Source organism: Sardina pilchardus, chromosome 2 (genome assembly GCF_963854185.1).
Source record: "Sardina pilchardus chromosome 2, fSarPil1.1, whole genome shotgun sequence".
NCBI classification, from domain to species: Eukaryota; Metazoa; Chordata; class Actinopteri; order Clupeiformes; family Clupeidae; genus Sardina; species Sardina pilchardus.
The window spans coordinates 27,847,622-27,862,553 of NC_084995.1; the positions used below are offsets into that span (position 1 = coordinate 27,847,622).

Consider the following 14,932-nt stretch of genomic DNA (forward strand, 5'->3'; position numbering starts at 1 on the left):
CATCACAGTCCTCTTCGGTGGACTTAGGTTTCGGTTTGGCTCACTAAATAATTTCACCTTCAACAGGGGAAAGCTACTCTTATTCTCAAAGACCATGTGGCAGCTCTTTCTGACATCATTTCTGCATTGAGGATGCAGGCCCAGGTTCTCTAGGAGTGAAGCGGCTCAGGGTCTCCTGACCCACTGGGATCTGTTAACGGTCATGCATACACTGCCCAGGCATCTGATTGAAGCATCGGTCTGCTGGGCTACAACTGCCTCTGTACGTGCATTGGTAAATGTATGGGTGTGTGCATGCACTCTCAGTTCACCCATCCCGTCAGCATTTTCAACAAGGGTGAAAAGAACACCTATAAGGCACCTTTGGTGTTAGAACACCTATAAGGCACATTTGGTGTAACACCTATAAGGCACATCACCTTTGTATCTAGGTGATGTCCCTTATAGCCTTATACTGTAGGTGTTCTTATACCAAAGAGGATCATGGCTCCTACTGTTTCCAGAGAACAGAATTAGGTTCTTGGATGGTACATTTCTCCCCACCTTCAGAGTTTCAGAGATCGAATAGGTTATGTTCACTGCTGCTACTGACAGTTTTGGCAATGTGACAGTTTATTGTGTGTTATGGGGCTACCTATAAGCCTTGTCCAAAGACAGACTGGCCCACTGGACTGGATAGTGGAATGCACCAGTCCATACATAGTGCTATGTGATACTGGTGAACCATATGGCTTATACGTGTTGGCTTCTACCATCAAGATGAATCAATTTAAACAACTTAAACATGTTCTCTTAAAACATATACCCTACTGAATTGACATGCCATACTTTCCACCATACGTTGCTGAACCATGACCTATACATAGACCTGGTGAACCAAGTATAAGTCTGATACATTTTGCCGTCTACCATTAGGGAGAGGCCGATTAAACACAAATTCAGACCTGATTAAAGTCAACTGAAATCAACACAATACTGAGTAGTTGATACGATTTATATGTTCTCAATATGTCTTAAGCTGTTTTACTGTCTAAGATCTATCCATACAAGACACTACTTGAGATTATGATTAATGTGAGTGTAATGTATCACCATGTGAGTGTGATGTATCATGATGTGACTGTGATGTGTCATCTGAAGGCCATTCTGAAGGGGTAGAGAAATCATCTTCAGAGTGAATAGCACAAATGCACAGATTTTCAGGCTAGCCCTATTCACAGGGCTGAAATAACCTAGGTATTCAAATTCATATTCAGTATATCCCCACACTTTAAAAAAAACATTGTTTCATCACGAGGGGTTGGGTGCTTTTGTAGAGATAAGGCAAGCGGGTGCATTCTAAATTCATTATCCCTATATTGTGATACTACAGGCAAGGCAATATATTGTGATTTTCCTTTATCATTTTTTAAAAACATAAGTATAGATCATAATAATAAACCCTTACCACTACCAGAGTAAAATGTCGGACGATTGATTACATCACAAAAGAATCAGCCTGTCACAAATTTCTGCTTGGAAACTATTCATTAATAAAGAGATATGTGTTTTTGAAAACTGTAGATATTTTCTCACATCCCTAACAGTTCTAGTCCACAATCATTAGAGCAAGACAAGCTGAACCTGGTTGAGTGAAAATGCTCTTGCATTTATCTGGCAATCATTTAATGGAAACCTAATTAAAAGCATGACACCAAACATGCCCTCCCTGACACACTCTGAGGGGTTGTCTTACACCCGTGCACTTTACCACATGGGACCACCAGGACCTAAAATAGTGGTAATGGTAGGTAAGGGGCGCGGGGCAGACTTGCCATCTAAGTCCCCCACACACACAAATCCCCCCCTCCCACTGACGTCTGTCACACTCTATTTATATGGTAAGCAGCCATGATGTGGCAAGCTCAAGTTTCCCATTGGTCTTTTTGTGCATCGCCCTCAGTCTGTAAACATAGGTTGGGACCTCATGCCATGCTTGCGAGGAGCGTAGACAGATGACAAGAAGGGAAAAAAATTAGACACCGGCTCTTTGTGGAGAGAAAAAAAAAGACAGAGTGAGACTCCACTACCCTGACCTAGCGCTTCCCCATTCCAGCGCAGGGCTGTCTCCTGGAGGTTGACCTAAATATGATTCATTGTCTAGGGAGGTGTTCACAGGCAAAACATGCTCTTTCTCTTCCTCTCTCATGTCTTGGGAGAGGCCCAGTGAGGCTTGCTTTCGATGTGCTATTAAAGCAGCACGCAGAGCTCTCGCTCACCCCACTTTTAAAGGCCTGCAGCTGGAATGCCGCGATCATTTGAACCTCTATTACCGCAGGCTCACTCTGTCTATAGACTACTGGGGGGGGGGGGAGGGAAGGGGGTCCAGTTCATGAGCAATCCCAGCTGTTGCAATTTATTCCACATGATAAGACTGAATAATTCCACTCAATGTGATGTAACATTTATAGTGAAAATGCCCGACTGGTGTGAAAATGACTGGTGTGTGTGTGAGAGTTTTTCTGCATGGATGCACGTGTGTGTGTGTGTGTGTGTGTGTGTGTGTGTGTGTGTGTGTGTGTGTGTGTGTGTGTGTGTGTGTGTGTGTGTTCATGTTCATACAGATATGTTACATGTCTACTCTGCTTAAACATCCCCATCCCCTAATACAAGACCAACATGTCTAACCCATTCACTGAATGTGAGGCAACTCAATCTCATTCTGCTGAAGCCTCATATTTAGTGTGGCTATTGCTGTCATAATGTATTTATAAATAGATGCTACTCTGGGAAATACTTTTCTGAAGAGCAACACAAAGATAATACCGCCGTGACAAAAGAGAGCAATTATTTAGAGCCCCAGCAAGGGCGTAAGCAGATAGCCTCCACTCAATCCTTGCATCGTTACAACTGCACATCTGAAGACCCAGTTATTCTAGAAAGCCCAGTGAGCCCACTGAATCAAATGGTCGGCTACTCGATATAAGATATGGCAGCACTAAAAGAGGTGGCTTCTCGCCCTAAAGCTCAAGTTACCTTCGCACTAAGAGTATGTTTGGTTGCCAGGCATTGCATCTGAAGGCGATCAGTGTAACTATGCTAAGACAGAAAGTTCAAAAACACAAGTTCTTGTTTGGGATACTGAATTTTATTCAGGCATCTCAAAACATGTTTTGTGTTCAGAAGTAATGGTTTTAAATTAATTGAATCAGTTTGGAGTTGCTGAGAATGTCCCTGGTTCAGAGGAGAAGGGTTAGGGTGTTGTCAAAGTGCTGTCAAACCAGGTGAGATTTAACTGAACACACACACAAACAACGCAGATAACGACTCAGTTGACTGGAACACACAAATGGGGTAAAAATAAGACTAGGGTGTAAAAGTAAAGTCATTATCATACCCTGTAAACCAGGTTGCCAAAACTGTTGTCATCCGTATACAGCTGATAATAGCACTACATTTCAACATAATAATGCATAGATTTCCATGTAACTTCAGCAACCGACGATGGATGACCTTATGATGGGTAAAGTGCCAAGTCCTAAAAAAAAAATTTAATCTCATTTCATGAAGTGCAAACCATCAATCCTATGATGTGACTCTGCCTTCAGGTGACCAAGTGTGACTTCACTCAGGTAATCCAAGCCACCAGAGCAGTGGCAAAGCTTGCCATGACAGAGTTCCCACTTATCAACATCACAACATAGGGCCCATTCAGGATAATGGTAAATTAATGGCTAGTAATGTCTGATAACACACAGAAATCGTTGAGAGAACTTGAGGCAAATCATTTGGCACAGTTTTTCTTTTTAAACCACTCCGCTGAATGTAAAACAAAATGAGATTAACAAGCTAAATTACATTGGAGGGTGAATAAGAGAAAACCGCTTTGCCCTGATAATGTTCATTAAATTCACTTGCATTAGATGAGAGGCAGAATAAAGCACACTATTCAAGCCACTCAGCTCTCTGTACCCATGCCCATGCAATAAAATGTCAAAAAGGTTTACTTGTATCATTCCTAATTGAAGCAAAAAGCCCAGATTTGAAACTGATGCTAAAGCCACCACCTTCAGAATTAAATACTATAAAACACAGAATCACTGCCAATGCAAAAGTGTTCACCTGTCGCAGCCTATAAGGGAGAGAAGACTGATCAATGAACCGAGGTGCGCAAATCACGTCTAGCCGTCTGCTTGCTGCAAAAAGCACCACAGCACATCAAAAGTGTCTTTACCTATTCACAAGCCCTGCAACAGAATAATCCGGAGGCAGACAGAGAGAAGGAAAGAAAGATCTCAACACACACTGCTGCAAAGTACAAATCCTTTCATTATTTTGCGATTAGTGGCCTGGGATTATTGCTTTCATTTGGTCTAAGCCTGAGCGGGGTTTGGGGAGGCTCAGAGGGATAGGGGGTTTGTAGGGGGGGCAGGTGGGAATTGGGGGACCATGAGGGGGGGGGGGCGGGGTGGTGAGGTACTGGTGGAGCAGGAAGGTGGTCAATAAGGGGCGTGGGCAGGTGAGGTCAGTGCAGCTCAATGAAGGCCTCCATCTCCTCGGAGATCAGTCCCTTGTAGGGCAGTCTGTGCTTCTCGATGGCACGGGCGGCCAGGCACTGCAGTGTGACGTAGCTGAGTGGGTGGAGCGCGTGGCGGCCGCTGCTCTGCTCGTCCAGCAGCTCGTAGGCACTCTTGCGCTGGGAGTTGGTGGCGTCAAAGTGGGACCCCGCCCGCACCAGCAGCGCCATGATCTCGGGGCAGCCGTTGGTGGCGGCGACGTGGAGGGGAGTGTTGTTGTCACAGTCCCGGGAGTCCACGTCGGCCCCGCACTCCAGCAGCAGCCCGGTCACGGCCAGCGAGGGGAAGCGGCCCACGGGGTAGCGGCCCACGGACGTGGTGTCCTTGTCCACGGCCATGTGCAGAGGGGTGTAGCCGTTGCGGCCCCGTGGGTTGAGCTTGAGTAGCCGGTAGACGGTCTGACGCTTGCAGTGCTCCTCCTCCGGGCAGCACTCCACCTTCTCCAGCAGGAACAGCAGGTGCAGGATGATGGACAGGGCTTTGGTGAACTGCGAGGCCTCGGGGGGGTTGTCGTGCTGGGCCACCGCCCTCTCCACCTCGCGCACGCTCTTGGACAGCACACCCATCAGGTCACGGAAGGTGACTCGCGTGGCCAAGGTGCCCTTGGCGCGGTCCTGTAGGACAAAGGAGAAAAGCTCGGCAAATGACAGGAAACTACTGGCTGTCATGGGACTGAGCGGATCCAGGTTGCTCTGCTGCATGTCCAGCGCGTACTTCCACAGGCTGATGCACCGCTCGAAGTTCCCAGAGTCAGCATACACGGCGCCCCTGTATCGGATGTAGTAGGATGTGTCTGGGTGTGAGGGCCCAAGGATGCGCTCACGCACCAGCAGTGCCTGCATCCTCATCTCATCTGGGTCAGTGATGAGGGCCTCCAGCTCCTCTGCAGTGCTCACCTCTCGGGCACAGTCGTAAGCAGGCACAGGGGGTCCCGGAGGGGGCTTGGATAGTGAGCCAGTCTTGTCTCCTGGCTGCCGCAACTCCATGGCCCGGCGCCAGTATCGCATGGCTCCCAACAGGTCACGTTTCTTGTCAACGAAGGTTGCGCCAAGCAGTTCGAGGGCATCAATGCGCTCCTCCCTTGTGGCTCGAGGCTGGTGAACGAGGTACTCCACAATGTTGGTGTGGCCTGTGACACTAGCGGCGAGGAGAGGTGTCATGCCATAGCCGTCTTTCTCCATTCTAGCGTTGCACTTCAGCAGCATTTTCATAATTTCTAGGCTGCCAGATTCAGCACAGTCGTGCAAGGCAGTGTTGCCCTTAACGCTTTTACGATTCACGTCTGCTCCCCGTTCCAAAAGGAACTTCGCTATCTCTCTGTGGCCTTTGTAGCACGAGATCATTAGGCAAGTGTGGCCATGGCGGTTAGCTACCTCCATGTCTGCCCGGTGTTCGACAAGGTAGCGAACGATCTCCAGGTGGCCATCAAAGCAGGCAGCCCGCAAAGGAGTGGAGTTGGTCAAAGTTGTGTTGTTGACAGAGGCACCATGCTTTAGAAGAGTTCTAACTACTGGCAGATGACCTGCCGCAGAAGCCGCCCACAGAGGTGGGGCGCCCTCGATCGTTTCGCCATCAAAGTTTACAGAGCCCCCCAATTCAACACTAGCCTTACAATGTTCGACCAAATAGTCAACCACTTCTAAATGTCCATATCGAGAAGCGATCAACAGTGGGGTACCTCCCTGGGTCTTCTCTTCGGTAAGCGATTCCAACTCCTCCGGAGTTTTGTTGCTCAGCAACTTCTGGATAAGTTTCAGTTTACCATCTCTCGCCGCATTAAATACCGCAGTTGTGATATCCATTTTACCTGCGCTCGTCTTTCTGTTTCTCCATTAAACCCCGAAAAAAGTAGAACGGCGGGGTAGCGCTTGGTTATTCAAATAAAGAGAAGAAACCTTGGCAGTGCCCCTGCCTCTTTCCTGCATTTTTCTGCCATTTTAAGGCTACTTTCAAAATGGCATCTGTGTTGTTTGACAGGTCTATGTTTACCATTTACGCTGAGCATCATGGATAATGTAGTCTTTAAAAAACAATAGCTCAGCAGTCCACCTCTCTACGTTCCAGCGTTCAGAAATTCATTTCCCAGCAGACCTATCAGGCATTGGACCTGCTCCAGACGGAAGTAGCTTCTCTATTATGTCGGTACTTGTAGTCATGTCAACGACCACGCAGCAAGACCAGCCATACTGGGAAACTACATTCCCAGGGTCCATAGCACAAAATGTGACTTCACTATCTAATTATGGAATTCGTGACAGCCTTGTCAGTCATCGAACATCATTCGATGATTTTTCGTGGAGGTACTTTGTGTATATAGCCTAATGATCTAAAGATTAAAGCAATTAAAATAAATAATAATAATAATAATAATAAAAAATGCGTTCTATGATTCTTTGGACAGGCTTAGTCCTTTTATGTTTTGGTTTAGGCTACTACATACAACCCTCACCCTACCTTTCCAAAACCAGCTGAGCAGGACAACTAGGCCTTACAATTGAGGCAGACTAGTATTATTAAAGTAGAACTATAATTAACATAGTGAAATAAGGAATTTTACCTTTTAGTCCATACAGCTCACTGGAACAGCATGATGTGCTCTTGTCAATGTTAAGGACATGTAGGCTAAAGATTTAGTTCACAATCATACACAACTAGAAAATCAGAACAATGAAGGTTTACAATTTTTTAATTGATCCGTCATTGAAAATACAAAAGCATCACAGATAATAGCAGTTTTGTAGATATTATTATAGCCTACATCATGACTTTAAAAATGGATCAGGTAGGGCTTGTATTCATTTTATTTCATGTTTACATTCAGTAAAAGACAAACAAGTGGAATATCTTGTGGAAATGGACTCACCCTCTCATTGCATGAGAACATATTATTGCGGTTTAACAAATGACACTGCAGGCCTGTACCCTGTGCTGAGAGGTAGACTGGGCTTTGTTGTTAGTGTCTTTGTTCAGTTTCACAACAAAATCACTAGTCTTCCACTCAGCACCCAGAGCAAAATGTCTCCATGTTTCTTCACCCAGGTCCCCATTACTCTAGGCCTACAGGAGGAATGAAACAAAAAATACAATGCAGAGGTTCTTACAGGTTGTCAACTAGAATGTAACTGTACATTTTACTGGTATAGGTCCTCTTCATCTTAGAATATTCTCATCTCTCATCTGAGATCTTCTACAACTCAATCAATCCATCAGTGCATAATTCCCAAACCTCCTGGCTGTGAAAGTCCACCAGGTAAGATAGAGTCTTGTGCCCTTCAGGTTTATGGACTATAGGCCTACACCCCATTTTCGTATGTATCCCATCTGCACAACACTTCACTCTTTTACATCACATTATCCTCCTTTTTCCTGATAATAATTTCCGCTGCTGCTTCACCTGCTAAATAAGCAGACATCCTTTCCTTTTGTTCATATAAGCCAAGCCTACATCCCCTTTTTAAAGAGGGACAGAAGAGGGGGAGGGGAACTCTAATAATCAACCACTGGTGTGTGTGTGTGAGGAAAAGGTCTTCGGGGTGATCATTTTCTGTTACTTTCACAACAAAGATGAAACTGACATGGAATCGCAGAACACAACATTCTAGAGAAAGTCTCTGTCCCGTTTCATCTGCTTTTCGCAAAGCAAAACATAGCCTAAACCACGATAAAGGCAACAATGGCCACGATGTCATTAAGTTAAACTCGTTTAGCTCTAGCATTTAAAATACAAACATATAGCCCAAGTCATCGTTGTTTATCGTCAGTGCTCTGAGGGTAGATCTGGTAGCTATGCAACAGAGCTGAGGCAGCAGACGGAGCGGGGGGTGGAGAGTGTCAATTTAACAAGAAAAGGGAAGATGGGGGAAGGGTCTGTGGACAGACACTGTTCCATGGTAAGGACACCTACGTTTCAGGGGCTGTCCAATACATTGTAAGCTTGAGTTTTGACCTATGTTGCCCTTTATATGGAAAAACCTTGTTTATCAACTTGTAAACGTATTGGGAATAGCTCTCAGAAATACTCTTGTCAACTAAATGATTGAAGAGCCTGTTTCTTAATAAACATAGCCTATGGGCCTTTACCTTACATATAGATAGATAGATAGATAGCCTAGATAGATAGATAGATGGATAGATAGGACAGATAGACAGATAGACAGATAGACAGATCGACAGATCTTCACAATTAGTTACTTAGTACTGATATCTCCCAGACCTTCCAACGACACGACTTGTTGTGGGAGCTGTTCTCTGCTTCAGTGCTGAAAGACGCCCAACAGCGAGACTTTGCACGTGTGACATTCGCCATTCTGTCTTCCGGCTGAAACAATCTGCCACCTGTTGCATGAAAGTTCGGGGTCCAAAAAAGACCTTAAAGAACAAAACATTTCACAACGATTCGTCTAGCCTTTAAGAGCAGTTTAGTAAACACATACACAAATGCAAGTGCCTCTCTGAGAGAATTGCTTTAAGCCATAGACCAATTTAATCAGTTCAATTACAAATGTAGGCCTTGCATAAATAACAGGCTAGGCTACTGCAAGCATTTAGCCAATAAATATGATATCTAGATTCCGATTGTTATTTAAGCTACCACAGCCCGTAGGCTAAACAGCCAATTATAGGCTACTAGCCTTTGCATCGACTAAATCGATTAAGTTTTCCCGGTGAAGAGAATGAAGACAGATGTCGATCTCTCTTTGATTTTAAAGTTACTCCATCGGTACTCACCATATCAGGACAGAATCAACAGGTGACTCTCTCGGGCCATTTTATTCAAACCGTGCGAGTCTCTCTGCGCCGTCTACAGCTGCCATTGAACAAATGTCAATCGTGGCAGATTCCCACCCACTTTCGATCCACGTAGTGATGTTCCTAAGTGCCACAGGAAAGATGAAATTCTGTCTGTTTATATACTGTCCAAACACGAAAGAGGGATGGAATATTTTTGATGACGATGTCAGGAATCAGCCAATTGAATATCGGTTATATTTTACATGGTTGGGATAATCACCAAGGCAGTCAAGATGCTTGGAGTGGCCAAGCCTTTGCCCAATGTGATACTGGGAACAAGCTGAAGAGAAAAAAGGCCTGCAAAACAGCGAGCAAATGTTTGCACTGGGTATTCGTTATTAAACAAATGAGTTGCAGCGACTGGCAGAAAAAAAAAACTCCCTTCAGGAAGCATGTCAGGAAATTAAAAAATATGCATTTTAGCATTTAAAAATGTGTTGTTGCCCTCCCTTGTCCTATTAGCCTTCAATTTCAGTCCCACCCACTTGTAGGCGTAGGCTACACAGTCTTGATATCCATTTTACACACTGAAGAGATTTTATTTGCATTTGAATCGAGATTTTCGTCCCTTTCCTCCCCTAATCTCACTTCATCACTATACAAGTAGGCCTATTGGGGGTGCCTTTGTTAGTCTGGGATATACACATGCCAGGTCATAAATAATTCAATTACTCCTTCCTTATTGTTGAAAACGTTTTGGGGCCATAGGCAATGTCTCTTTTGAAAGCCCAAGAGTCCTTATTGTACCTCACCGCTTCTCAATATGAGGAATTGTCAGCAAAGGACATCTTAATAATTTGCTATAGCTTTTCAGGGTTTTTAAATTATTATTATTATTATTATTATTATTATTATTATTATTATTAATATGATTTAAGGAACCCCCTATTATTATAATCTGCTTTACAGAAGAACATGCATGTATTTTATAAAAGAAAATGTATGGTGTTTGAAATAGCATTCTTAGAATACTCCCTGTCTCTTCTGTAGTTGATTGTAGAATATCTTGTGTCAATAGATATAAGCAGAGCCATATAGATACATGCATAGACATACGTATATATCTATGGATACATTTATCTATATGACTCTGGATATAAGCATACTCGGACTTTCTGTTTGACATACTTGTTTACCAGTATGACTTGTGAATTGTAAAAACTGAATGTAAAAATGACAATGCTATAGGGTGAAGTTCATATATCCCTGTCCTGCCTGTTCATTTAATGATGGATAAGCTTTCACATCCAGGCTCAACGGGGACATGTGGGAGGATTATGCATAGTAATATTCCTCCTTTGTGTCAGCCTTAAGCCAGATGCTGTAGTTCCTCCATGAGCTTGTTTGCACCTGAATATTACAATATGTCTGTGATTCAGGGCATCTTATTTCACTGAACAGTTTTCCACTGTAAGAAAGACCAGGCCCATTGTCTGCATCCTCAAAACAGGGCTTTAATCCTAAATTATTTTCTTCACATGAACCCTGTTCTTGAACTTGGTACGTGGGCAATGGGTTAAAGGAGGACATAGGTCCTCTCAGTCTCATGGAAAAGAATACAGCAGCCAACTAAAAACTAAAGCTTTGACTACGGTCGCTAATTCAGTGCCCTTAATGTAATGTGGATTAGAAAAATGGTTTAATAGCCTGTTGTTTCTGTCAACCTACTACTGTACAGCCTAGCCTATTCAAGACAAGAGAGGGGAAATAATACAATTAATGGAATATTTTTCTCCACTTAATATAACTTAATGGCAAAAAGCAAAGGGCTACATTTCATCATGATTAGATTCTGTGGAAGTTTAAAATGGCATTGAAATGCACACTGTTCAACAATGTAGCCTAGAAATTACTCTCCCTATGAAAAGTAATTCTGATAGTGAAGTGTGCTTTTGACATCCTAACATCAATGTTTTCATTGTAAGCTAACACCTATTTCTACTGCATTGCCTGAACATGAGTCAACGGTCCTTACTGAAAATCTACCTTCAACGGCATTGCAGTGCAGAAGTGAAGTCAGAATGAGATCATGAAACATGCAAAAGAATGATTGCAAATATATACAACAATTCAGAATACAAAAAATATATATAAAACATGCTTTCAGACTGATGCCTACCCTTCACACCATACTATGCTACACTACAGTACAGTACATTTAAGGAACCGTCTAGCTGTAAATGGTTGCAATGCTGTTTTCATGTGTTGGCAGATATGCAATCTAGTGTTGCACTACACTAGCAACAGATTGGAAAGGGATGAGGTCAATAGGCTGCAAGACAAGTGCAGAATAAACAGCAGAGCACACTACCCCGTGGATGACACAGGCCTGGTCCTGGTCAGTATAAGCTTACTCACAACAAACTCTATTCATAAACAAATGTACAATTTGTAAAGTTTCTCCCTTTACACATTCTGTGTTCCCCAACACATTTCTCAGCGCACATGTGCACACACACACAAACACACACACACGAACAAACAATGCTAAAAACAGACAAATCAACAGGGACTTTGATCTTTTAATTCAGATTCCCATGTAAGAAATCAGTGTCTCTCCATTAAACTATTTACAGTAACATTCATTACTCTGACTTGGCAGCCATCTTTTTTCAGGGTAAAAAAAAAACATAGACCATCCATCATTCCATAGGCAAAAAAAAAAAAAAAAAAAAAACATACAAACCAAAAACTCTTCATGTATCCACACAATGTTACATTTCTCAGGTAAACTCAAATAAATAACACTCATTCACACATACAATCATTTACGCTACAATAAAACAGACACAAACCTGATTTAACAGAATACTTAAAACAAATAAAACACAAAAAAACGTACAAGTAACTCCACTCAAAACCTTGCTTCAAAATCACATGGCATTCCTTTCTTAAAATAGAAATAAAAGTGCCAAAGACCAAAGACCTTATTTTTTTTTTTCTAAAGAAGTTCCACTGATTTGAGCAGAGAGCGGTGGGCTAATGCAACAGTCCCTTAATCAAAGCGAGCCAGATTCTTCAGGATGAACTAACGACACAAAATAGAGGACTTCAATGAAACCATGTAGTGGGTAATGCAATGTGTCATTTGGTTTTACGGGTGAACGGTGAGATGGGCAGGGGGAACTAACAACAAACTGGAGATTTTGTACATTACAGCCATTCACCCAATTAGTCAATTTACTGAACCTGATTCTCACACACACACACACACACACACACACACACACACACACACACACACACACACACACACACACACACACACACACACACACACACACACACACACACACACACACACACACACACACACACACACACACACACACACACACACACACACACACACACACACACACACACACACACACACACACACACACACACACCAAATTAAGTAATGGAATTTTCAGTAATATTTTTTTCAAATTTGTTAGTTGAATAGTTTTGTTTTGGGCTGGGTGGGAAAAAACTTTAGACAATATTGTCAGTTGTTAAAAATGAAGTTTAAAAAGTATTTCGGTAAATAAATGGACAGTCAATTAAAATTCCTTGCACACCTCAATCCCTATCCAGGTCTCTTTCTGAGGTGAGTGTGTTAACCATCTTCAGTTAACACTTCACCAGTAGGCACAAAGCTTGTCACCGCAAACAACATAAAGATATGCAACCAACAAAATAAACCTCAACATACAAAAGGTAAACAAACAAACAAAACATAATAAAAAAAACAACTGGCTGAAGAGCACAATGGTGACAGAAAGTCAGATTGTTCATGAAGAGTCAGTATTTGGCAGTCCTGCACAAGTCTCTGAAACAAGCTCCAAGGCCAGAGAGGAGTCTCCATCCCCTGACCAACCAATCAGAAGGGACCTGAGGAAGAGGGCCGTGGACATATGCCGTTCCACAGGTCATCCTGGTTGTGCAATAGTCAGTGTACAAAGACCCAGAGGGTCCGTCAGTCCCGTCCAACCGAATATGGTTCCGTTATCGAATCCTTGTAAAGAGGTTCAGAACGGATATGGATTCCTACAAGATAAAAATTTATTAGATTAGCAAATATTTCAGTAAATACTTAAAGATGTTCAACGGGTGAGTTATGCTTCAGAGATTATCATCCTATTCAAAAGATGGTCATACAGAGTCTTTTGCGGTCTCAATTTCCTATGCATGCAAAAATTGTTATATCATATTTCGATGGTTAACACAGGCGCATTGGTATAAAATTAGCCGTTAGGTCTCAGATAATTTGTGTTTGTGTAAATGGGGTCATTCACTGTATCCACCGAACACCGCTTGCAATTTCTGCATTTAATTTGCTCTGCGCTCCTGCTCACTGCCCATCTCCAGGTTCAGGGACAGGTGAGTCACTGGCGTCTGCATGTACCTTGGTGGATCTCATTTTACTGAAGACATTCCAGAAGCGCAGAGTCTCATCTCCAGCCCCGGTCACAATGGCCTCTCCGTCAGGGGACATTGCCTAAGGACGGACGGGGGAAAAAAACAAAAAACATTTAATCCTCAGTTTGACTGAAAGGCCATGCACTGTTAAACAACATCCACCAATGGTGATAATCTATGACCAATGGACTACTCTAGTAATTAGTGATATGCTTCCACATTTTACATTTTATATTCAAAGCTTTTAAAGAGGTCTATTGCACATTTCAAGCCCAGAAGAACATGTTCCATTTATTCCAAAGCAATCCAACATTATATTAGCTACACAAAAATAAATACGGAAATCATTTTTGCATAACTTTACTGGCTAATAAGACCGTCTCCAGACACCTTACCAGATAGAGTACTCTGTAGGAGTGGCCCGTGAGTTTGGCCACTTGTGTGAGGGACGGGTACTTCCACACCAGGATCTGATTCTGGGAGTAGCCGTGTGTGCTCACCTGGGGAGGAGACAAAACCACACGTCACGTCACATCACATCACACAAACACACACGACTTCACACCACCGAGCGGATCAATGAAAAAGGAAAGTGTTGCAATGTGTGTGTATTTAGGGGTTGTAGGTGTAACTGTCTTTTTTTTTCTTTTTTCAAATTTACACCATCACACTTGCAGCAGTGTGCTCTATCCGCAGAGTGGAAAACCTCTTCTGGTGCAGCAGCTTCACACAATCAGTAGTGTTTCTAAGCTCACTGGGAGTTTAGGCTCTTCCAACATGTGACCCAGCAGAGCGGACCAGATCCCTGGCACTGTCCAGCTTGCAGCAACTAGCTACTGTGCACCCAGAGTTGTTTTAGCTGTCCTCTCCTCGGCCATGGGCATTTTCTACATGTCGATGATGACGTCAAGCATCAAGTGTTTTTTATCATTATTATTATTATTACTACTACTACTACTATTATCATTATTATTATTATTATATTGGTGGTTATGGTTATTGTTATTTAGCTGACACCTTTGTCCAAAGCTAAATTATTATTATTATTATTATTATTATTAATAATAATTCAATTATTATTTCCCCTTGTTGGTGCGTCCCTCCCCTTTCCTGCACAGTGTGGCCGGCGGTGACGTACCAGCTCGTTGGTGTGCTTGGACCAGGCCAGGTTGCAGACCTGG

General features: G+C 43.0%; 2 protein-coding genes across 2 annotated transcripts in view; both read right to left on the reverse strand.

Annotated features, from left to right (window-relative positions):
* Positions 1 to 3,105: 3,105 nt before the first annotated feature.
* Positions 3,106 to 6,529, reverse strand: fem1a (fem-1 homolog a). Its single transcript, XM_062524169.1, has one exon. It carries the CDS (start codon positions 6,356 to 6,358, stop codon positions 4,505 to 4,507), a length of 1,854 nt encoding a protein of 617 aa, XP_062380153.1. The 5' UTR covers positions 6,359 to 6,529; the 3' UTR covers positions 3,106 to 4,504.
* Positions 6,530 to 11,851: 5,322 nt separating this feature from the next.
* LOC134068515 (fizzy-related protein homolog) overlaps positions 11,852 to 14,932 on the reverse strand; it is an 11,123-nt gene continuing 8,042 nt past the window's right edge. The window contains exons 11-14 of the mRNA XM_062524182.1: positions 14,890 to 14,932; positions 14,147 to 14,251; positions 13,738 to 13,830; positions 11,852 to 13,379 (exon numbers count right to left, since the gene is read on the reverse strand). The exon at positions 14,890 to 14,932 is cut by the window's right edge and continues 191 nt beyond it. Coding sequence (XP_062380166.1) covers positions 13,338 to 13,379; positions 13,738 to 13,830; positions 14,147 to 14,251; positions 14,890 to 14,932 — 283 coding nt within the window. The 3' untranslated portion in view covers positions 11,852 to 13,337. The remainder of the gene's footprint in view (positions 13,380 to 13,737; positions 13,831 to 14,146; positions 14,252 to 14,889) is intronic.

Bases quoted from the DNA above. Each gene is read 5' to 3' on its own strand.
- fem1a (XM_062524169.1), bottom strand. From the start codon at position 6,358: ATGGATATCACAACTGCGGTATTTAATGCGGCGAGAGATGGTAAACTG.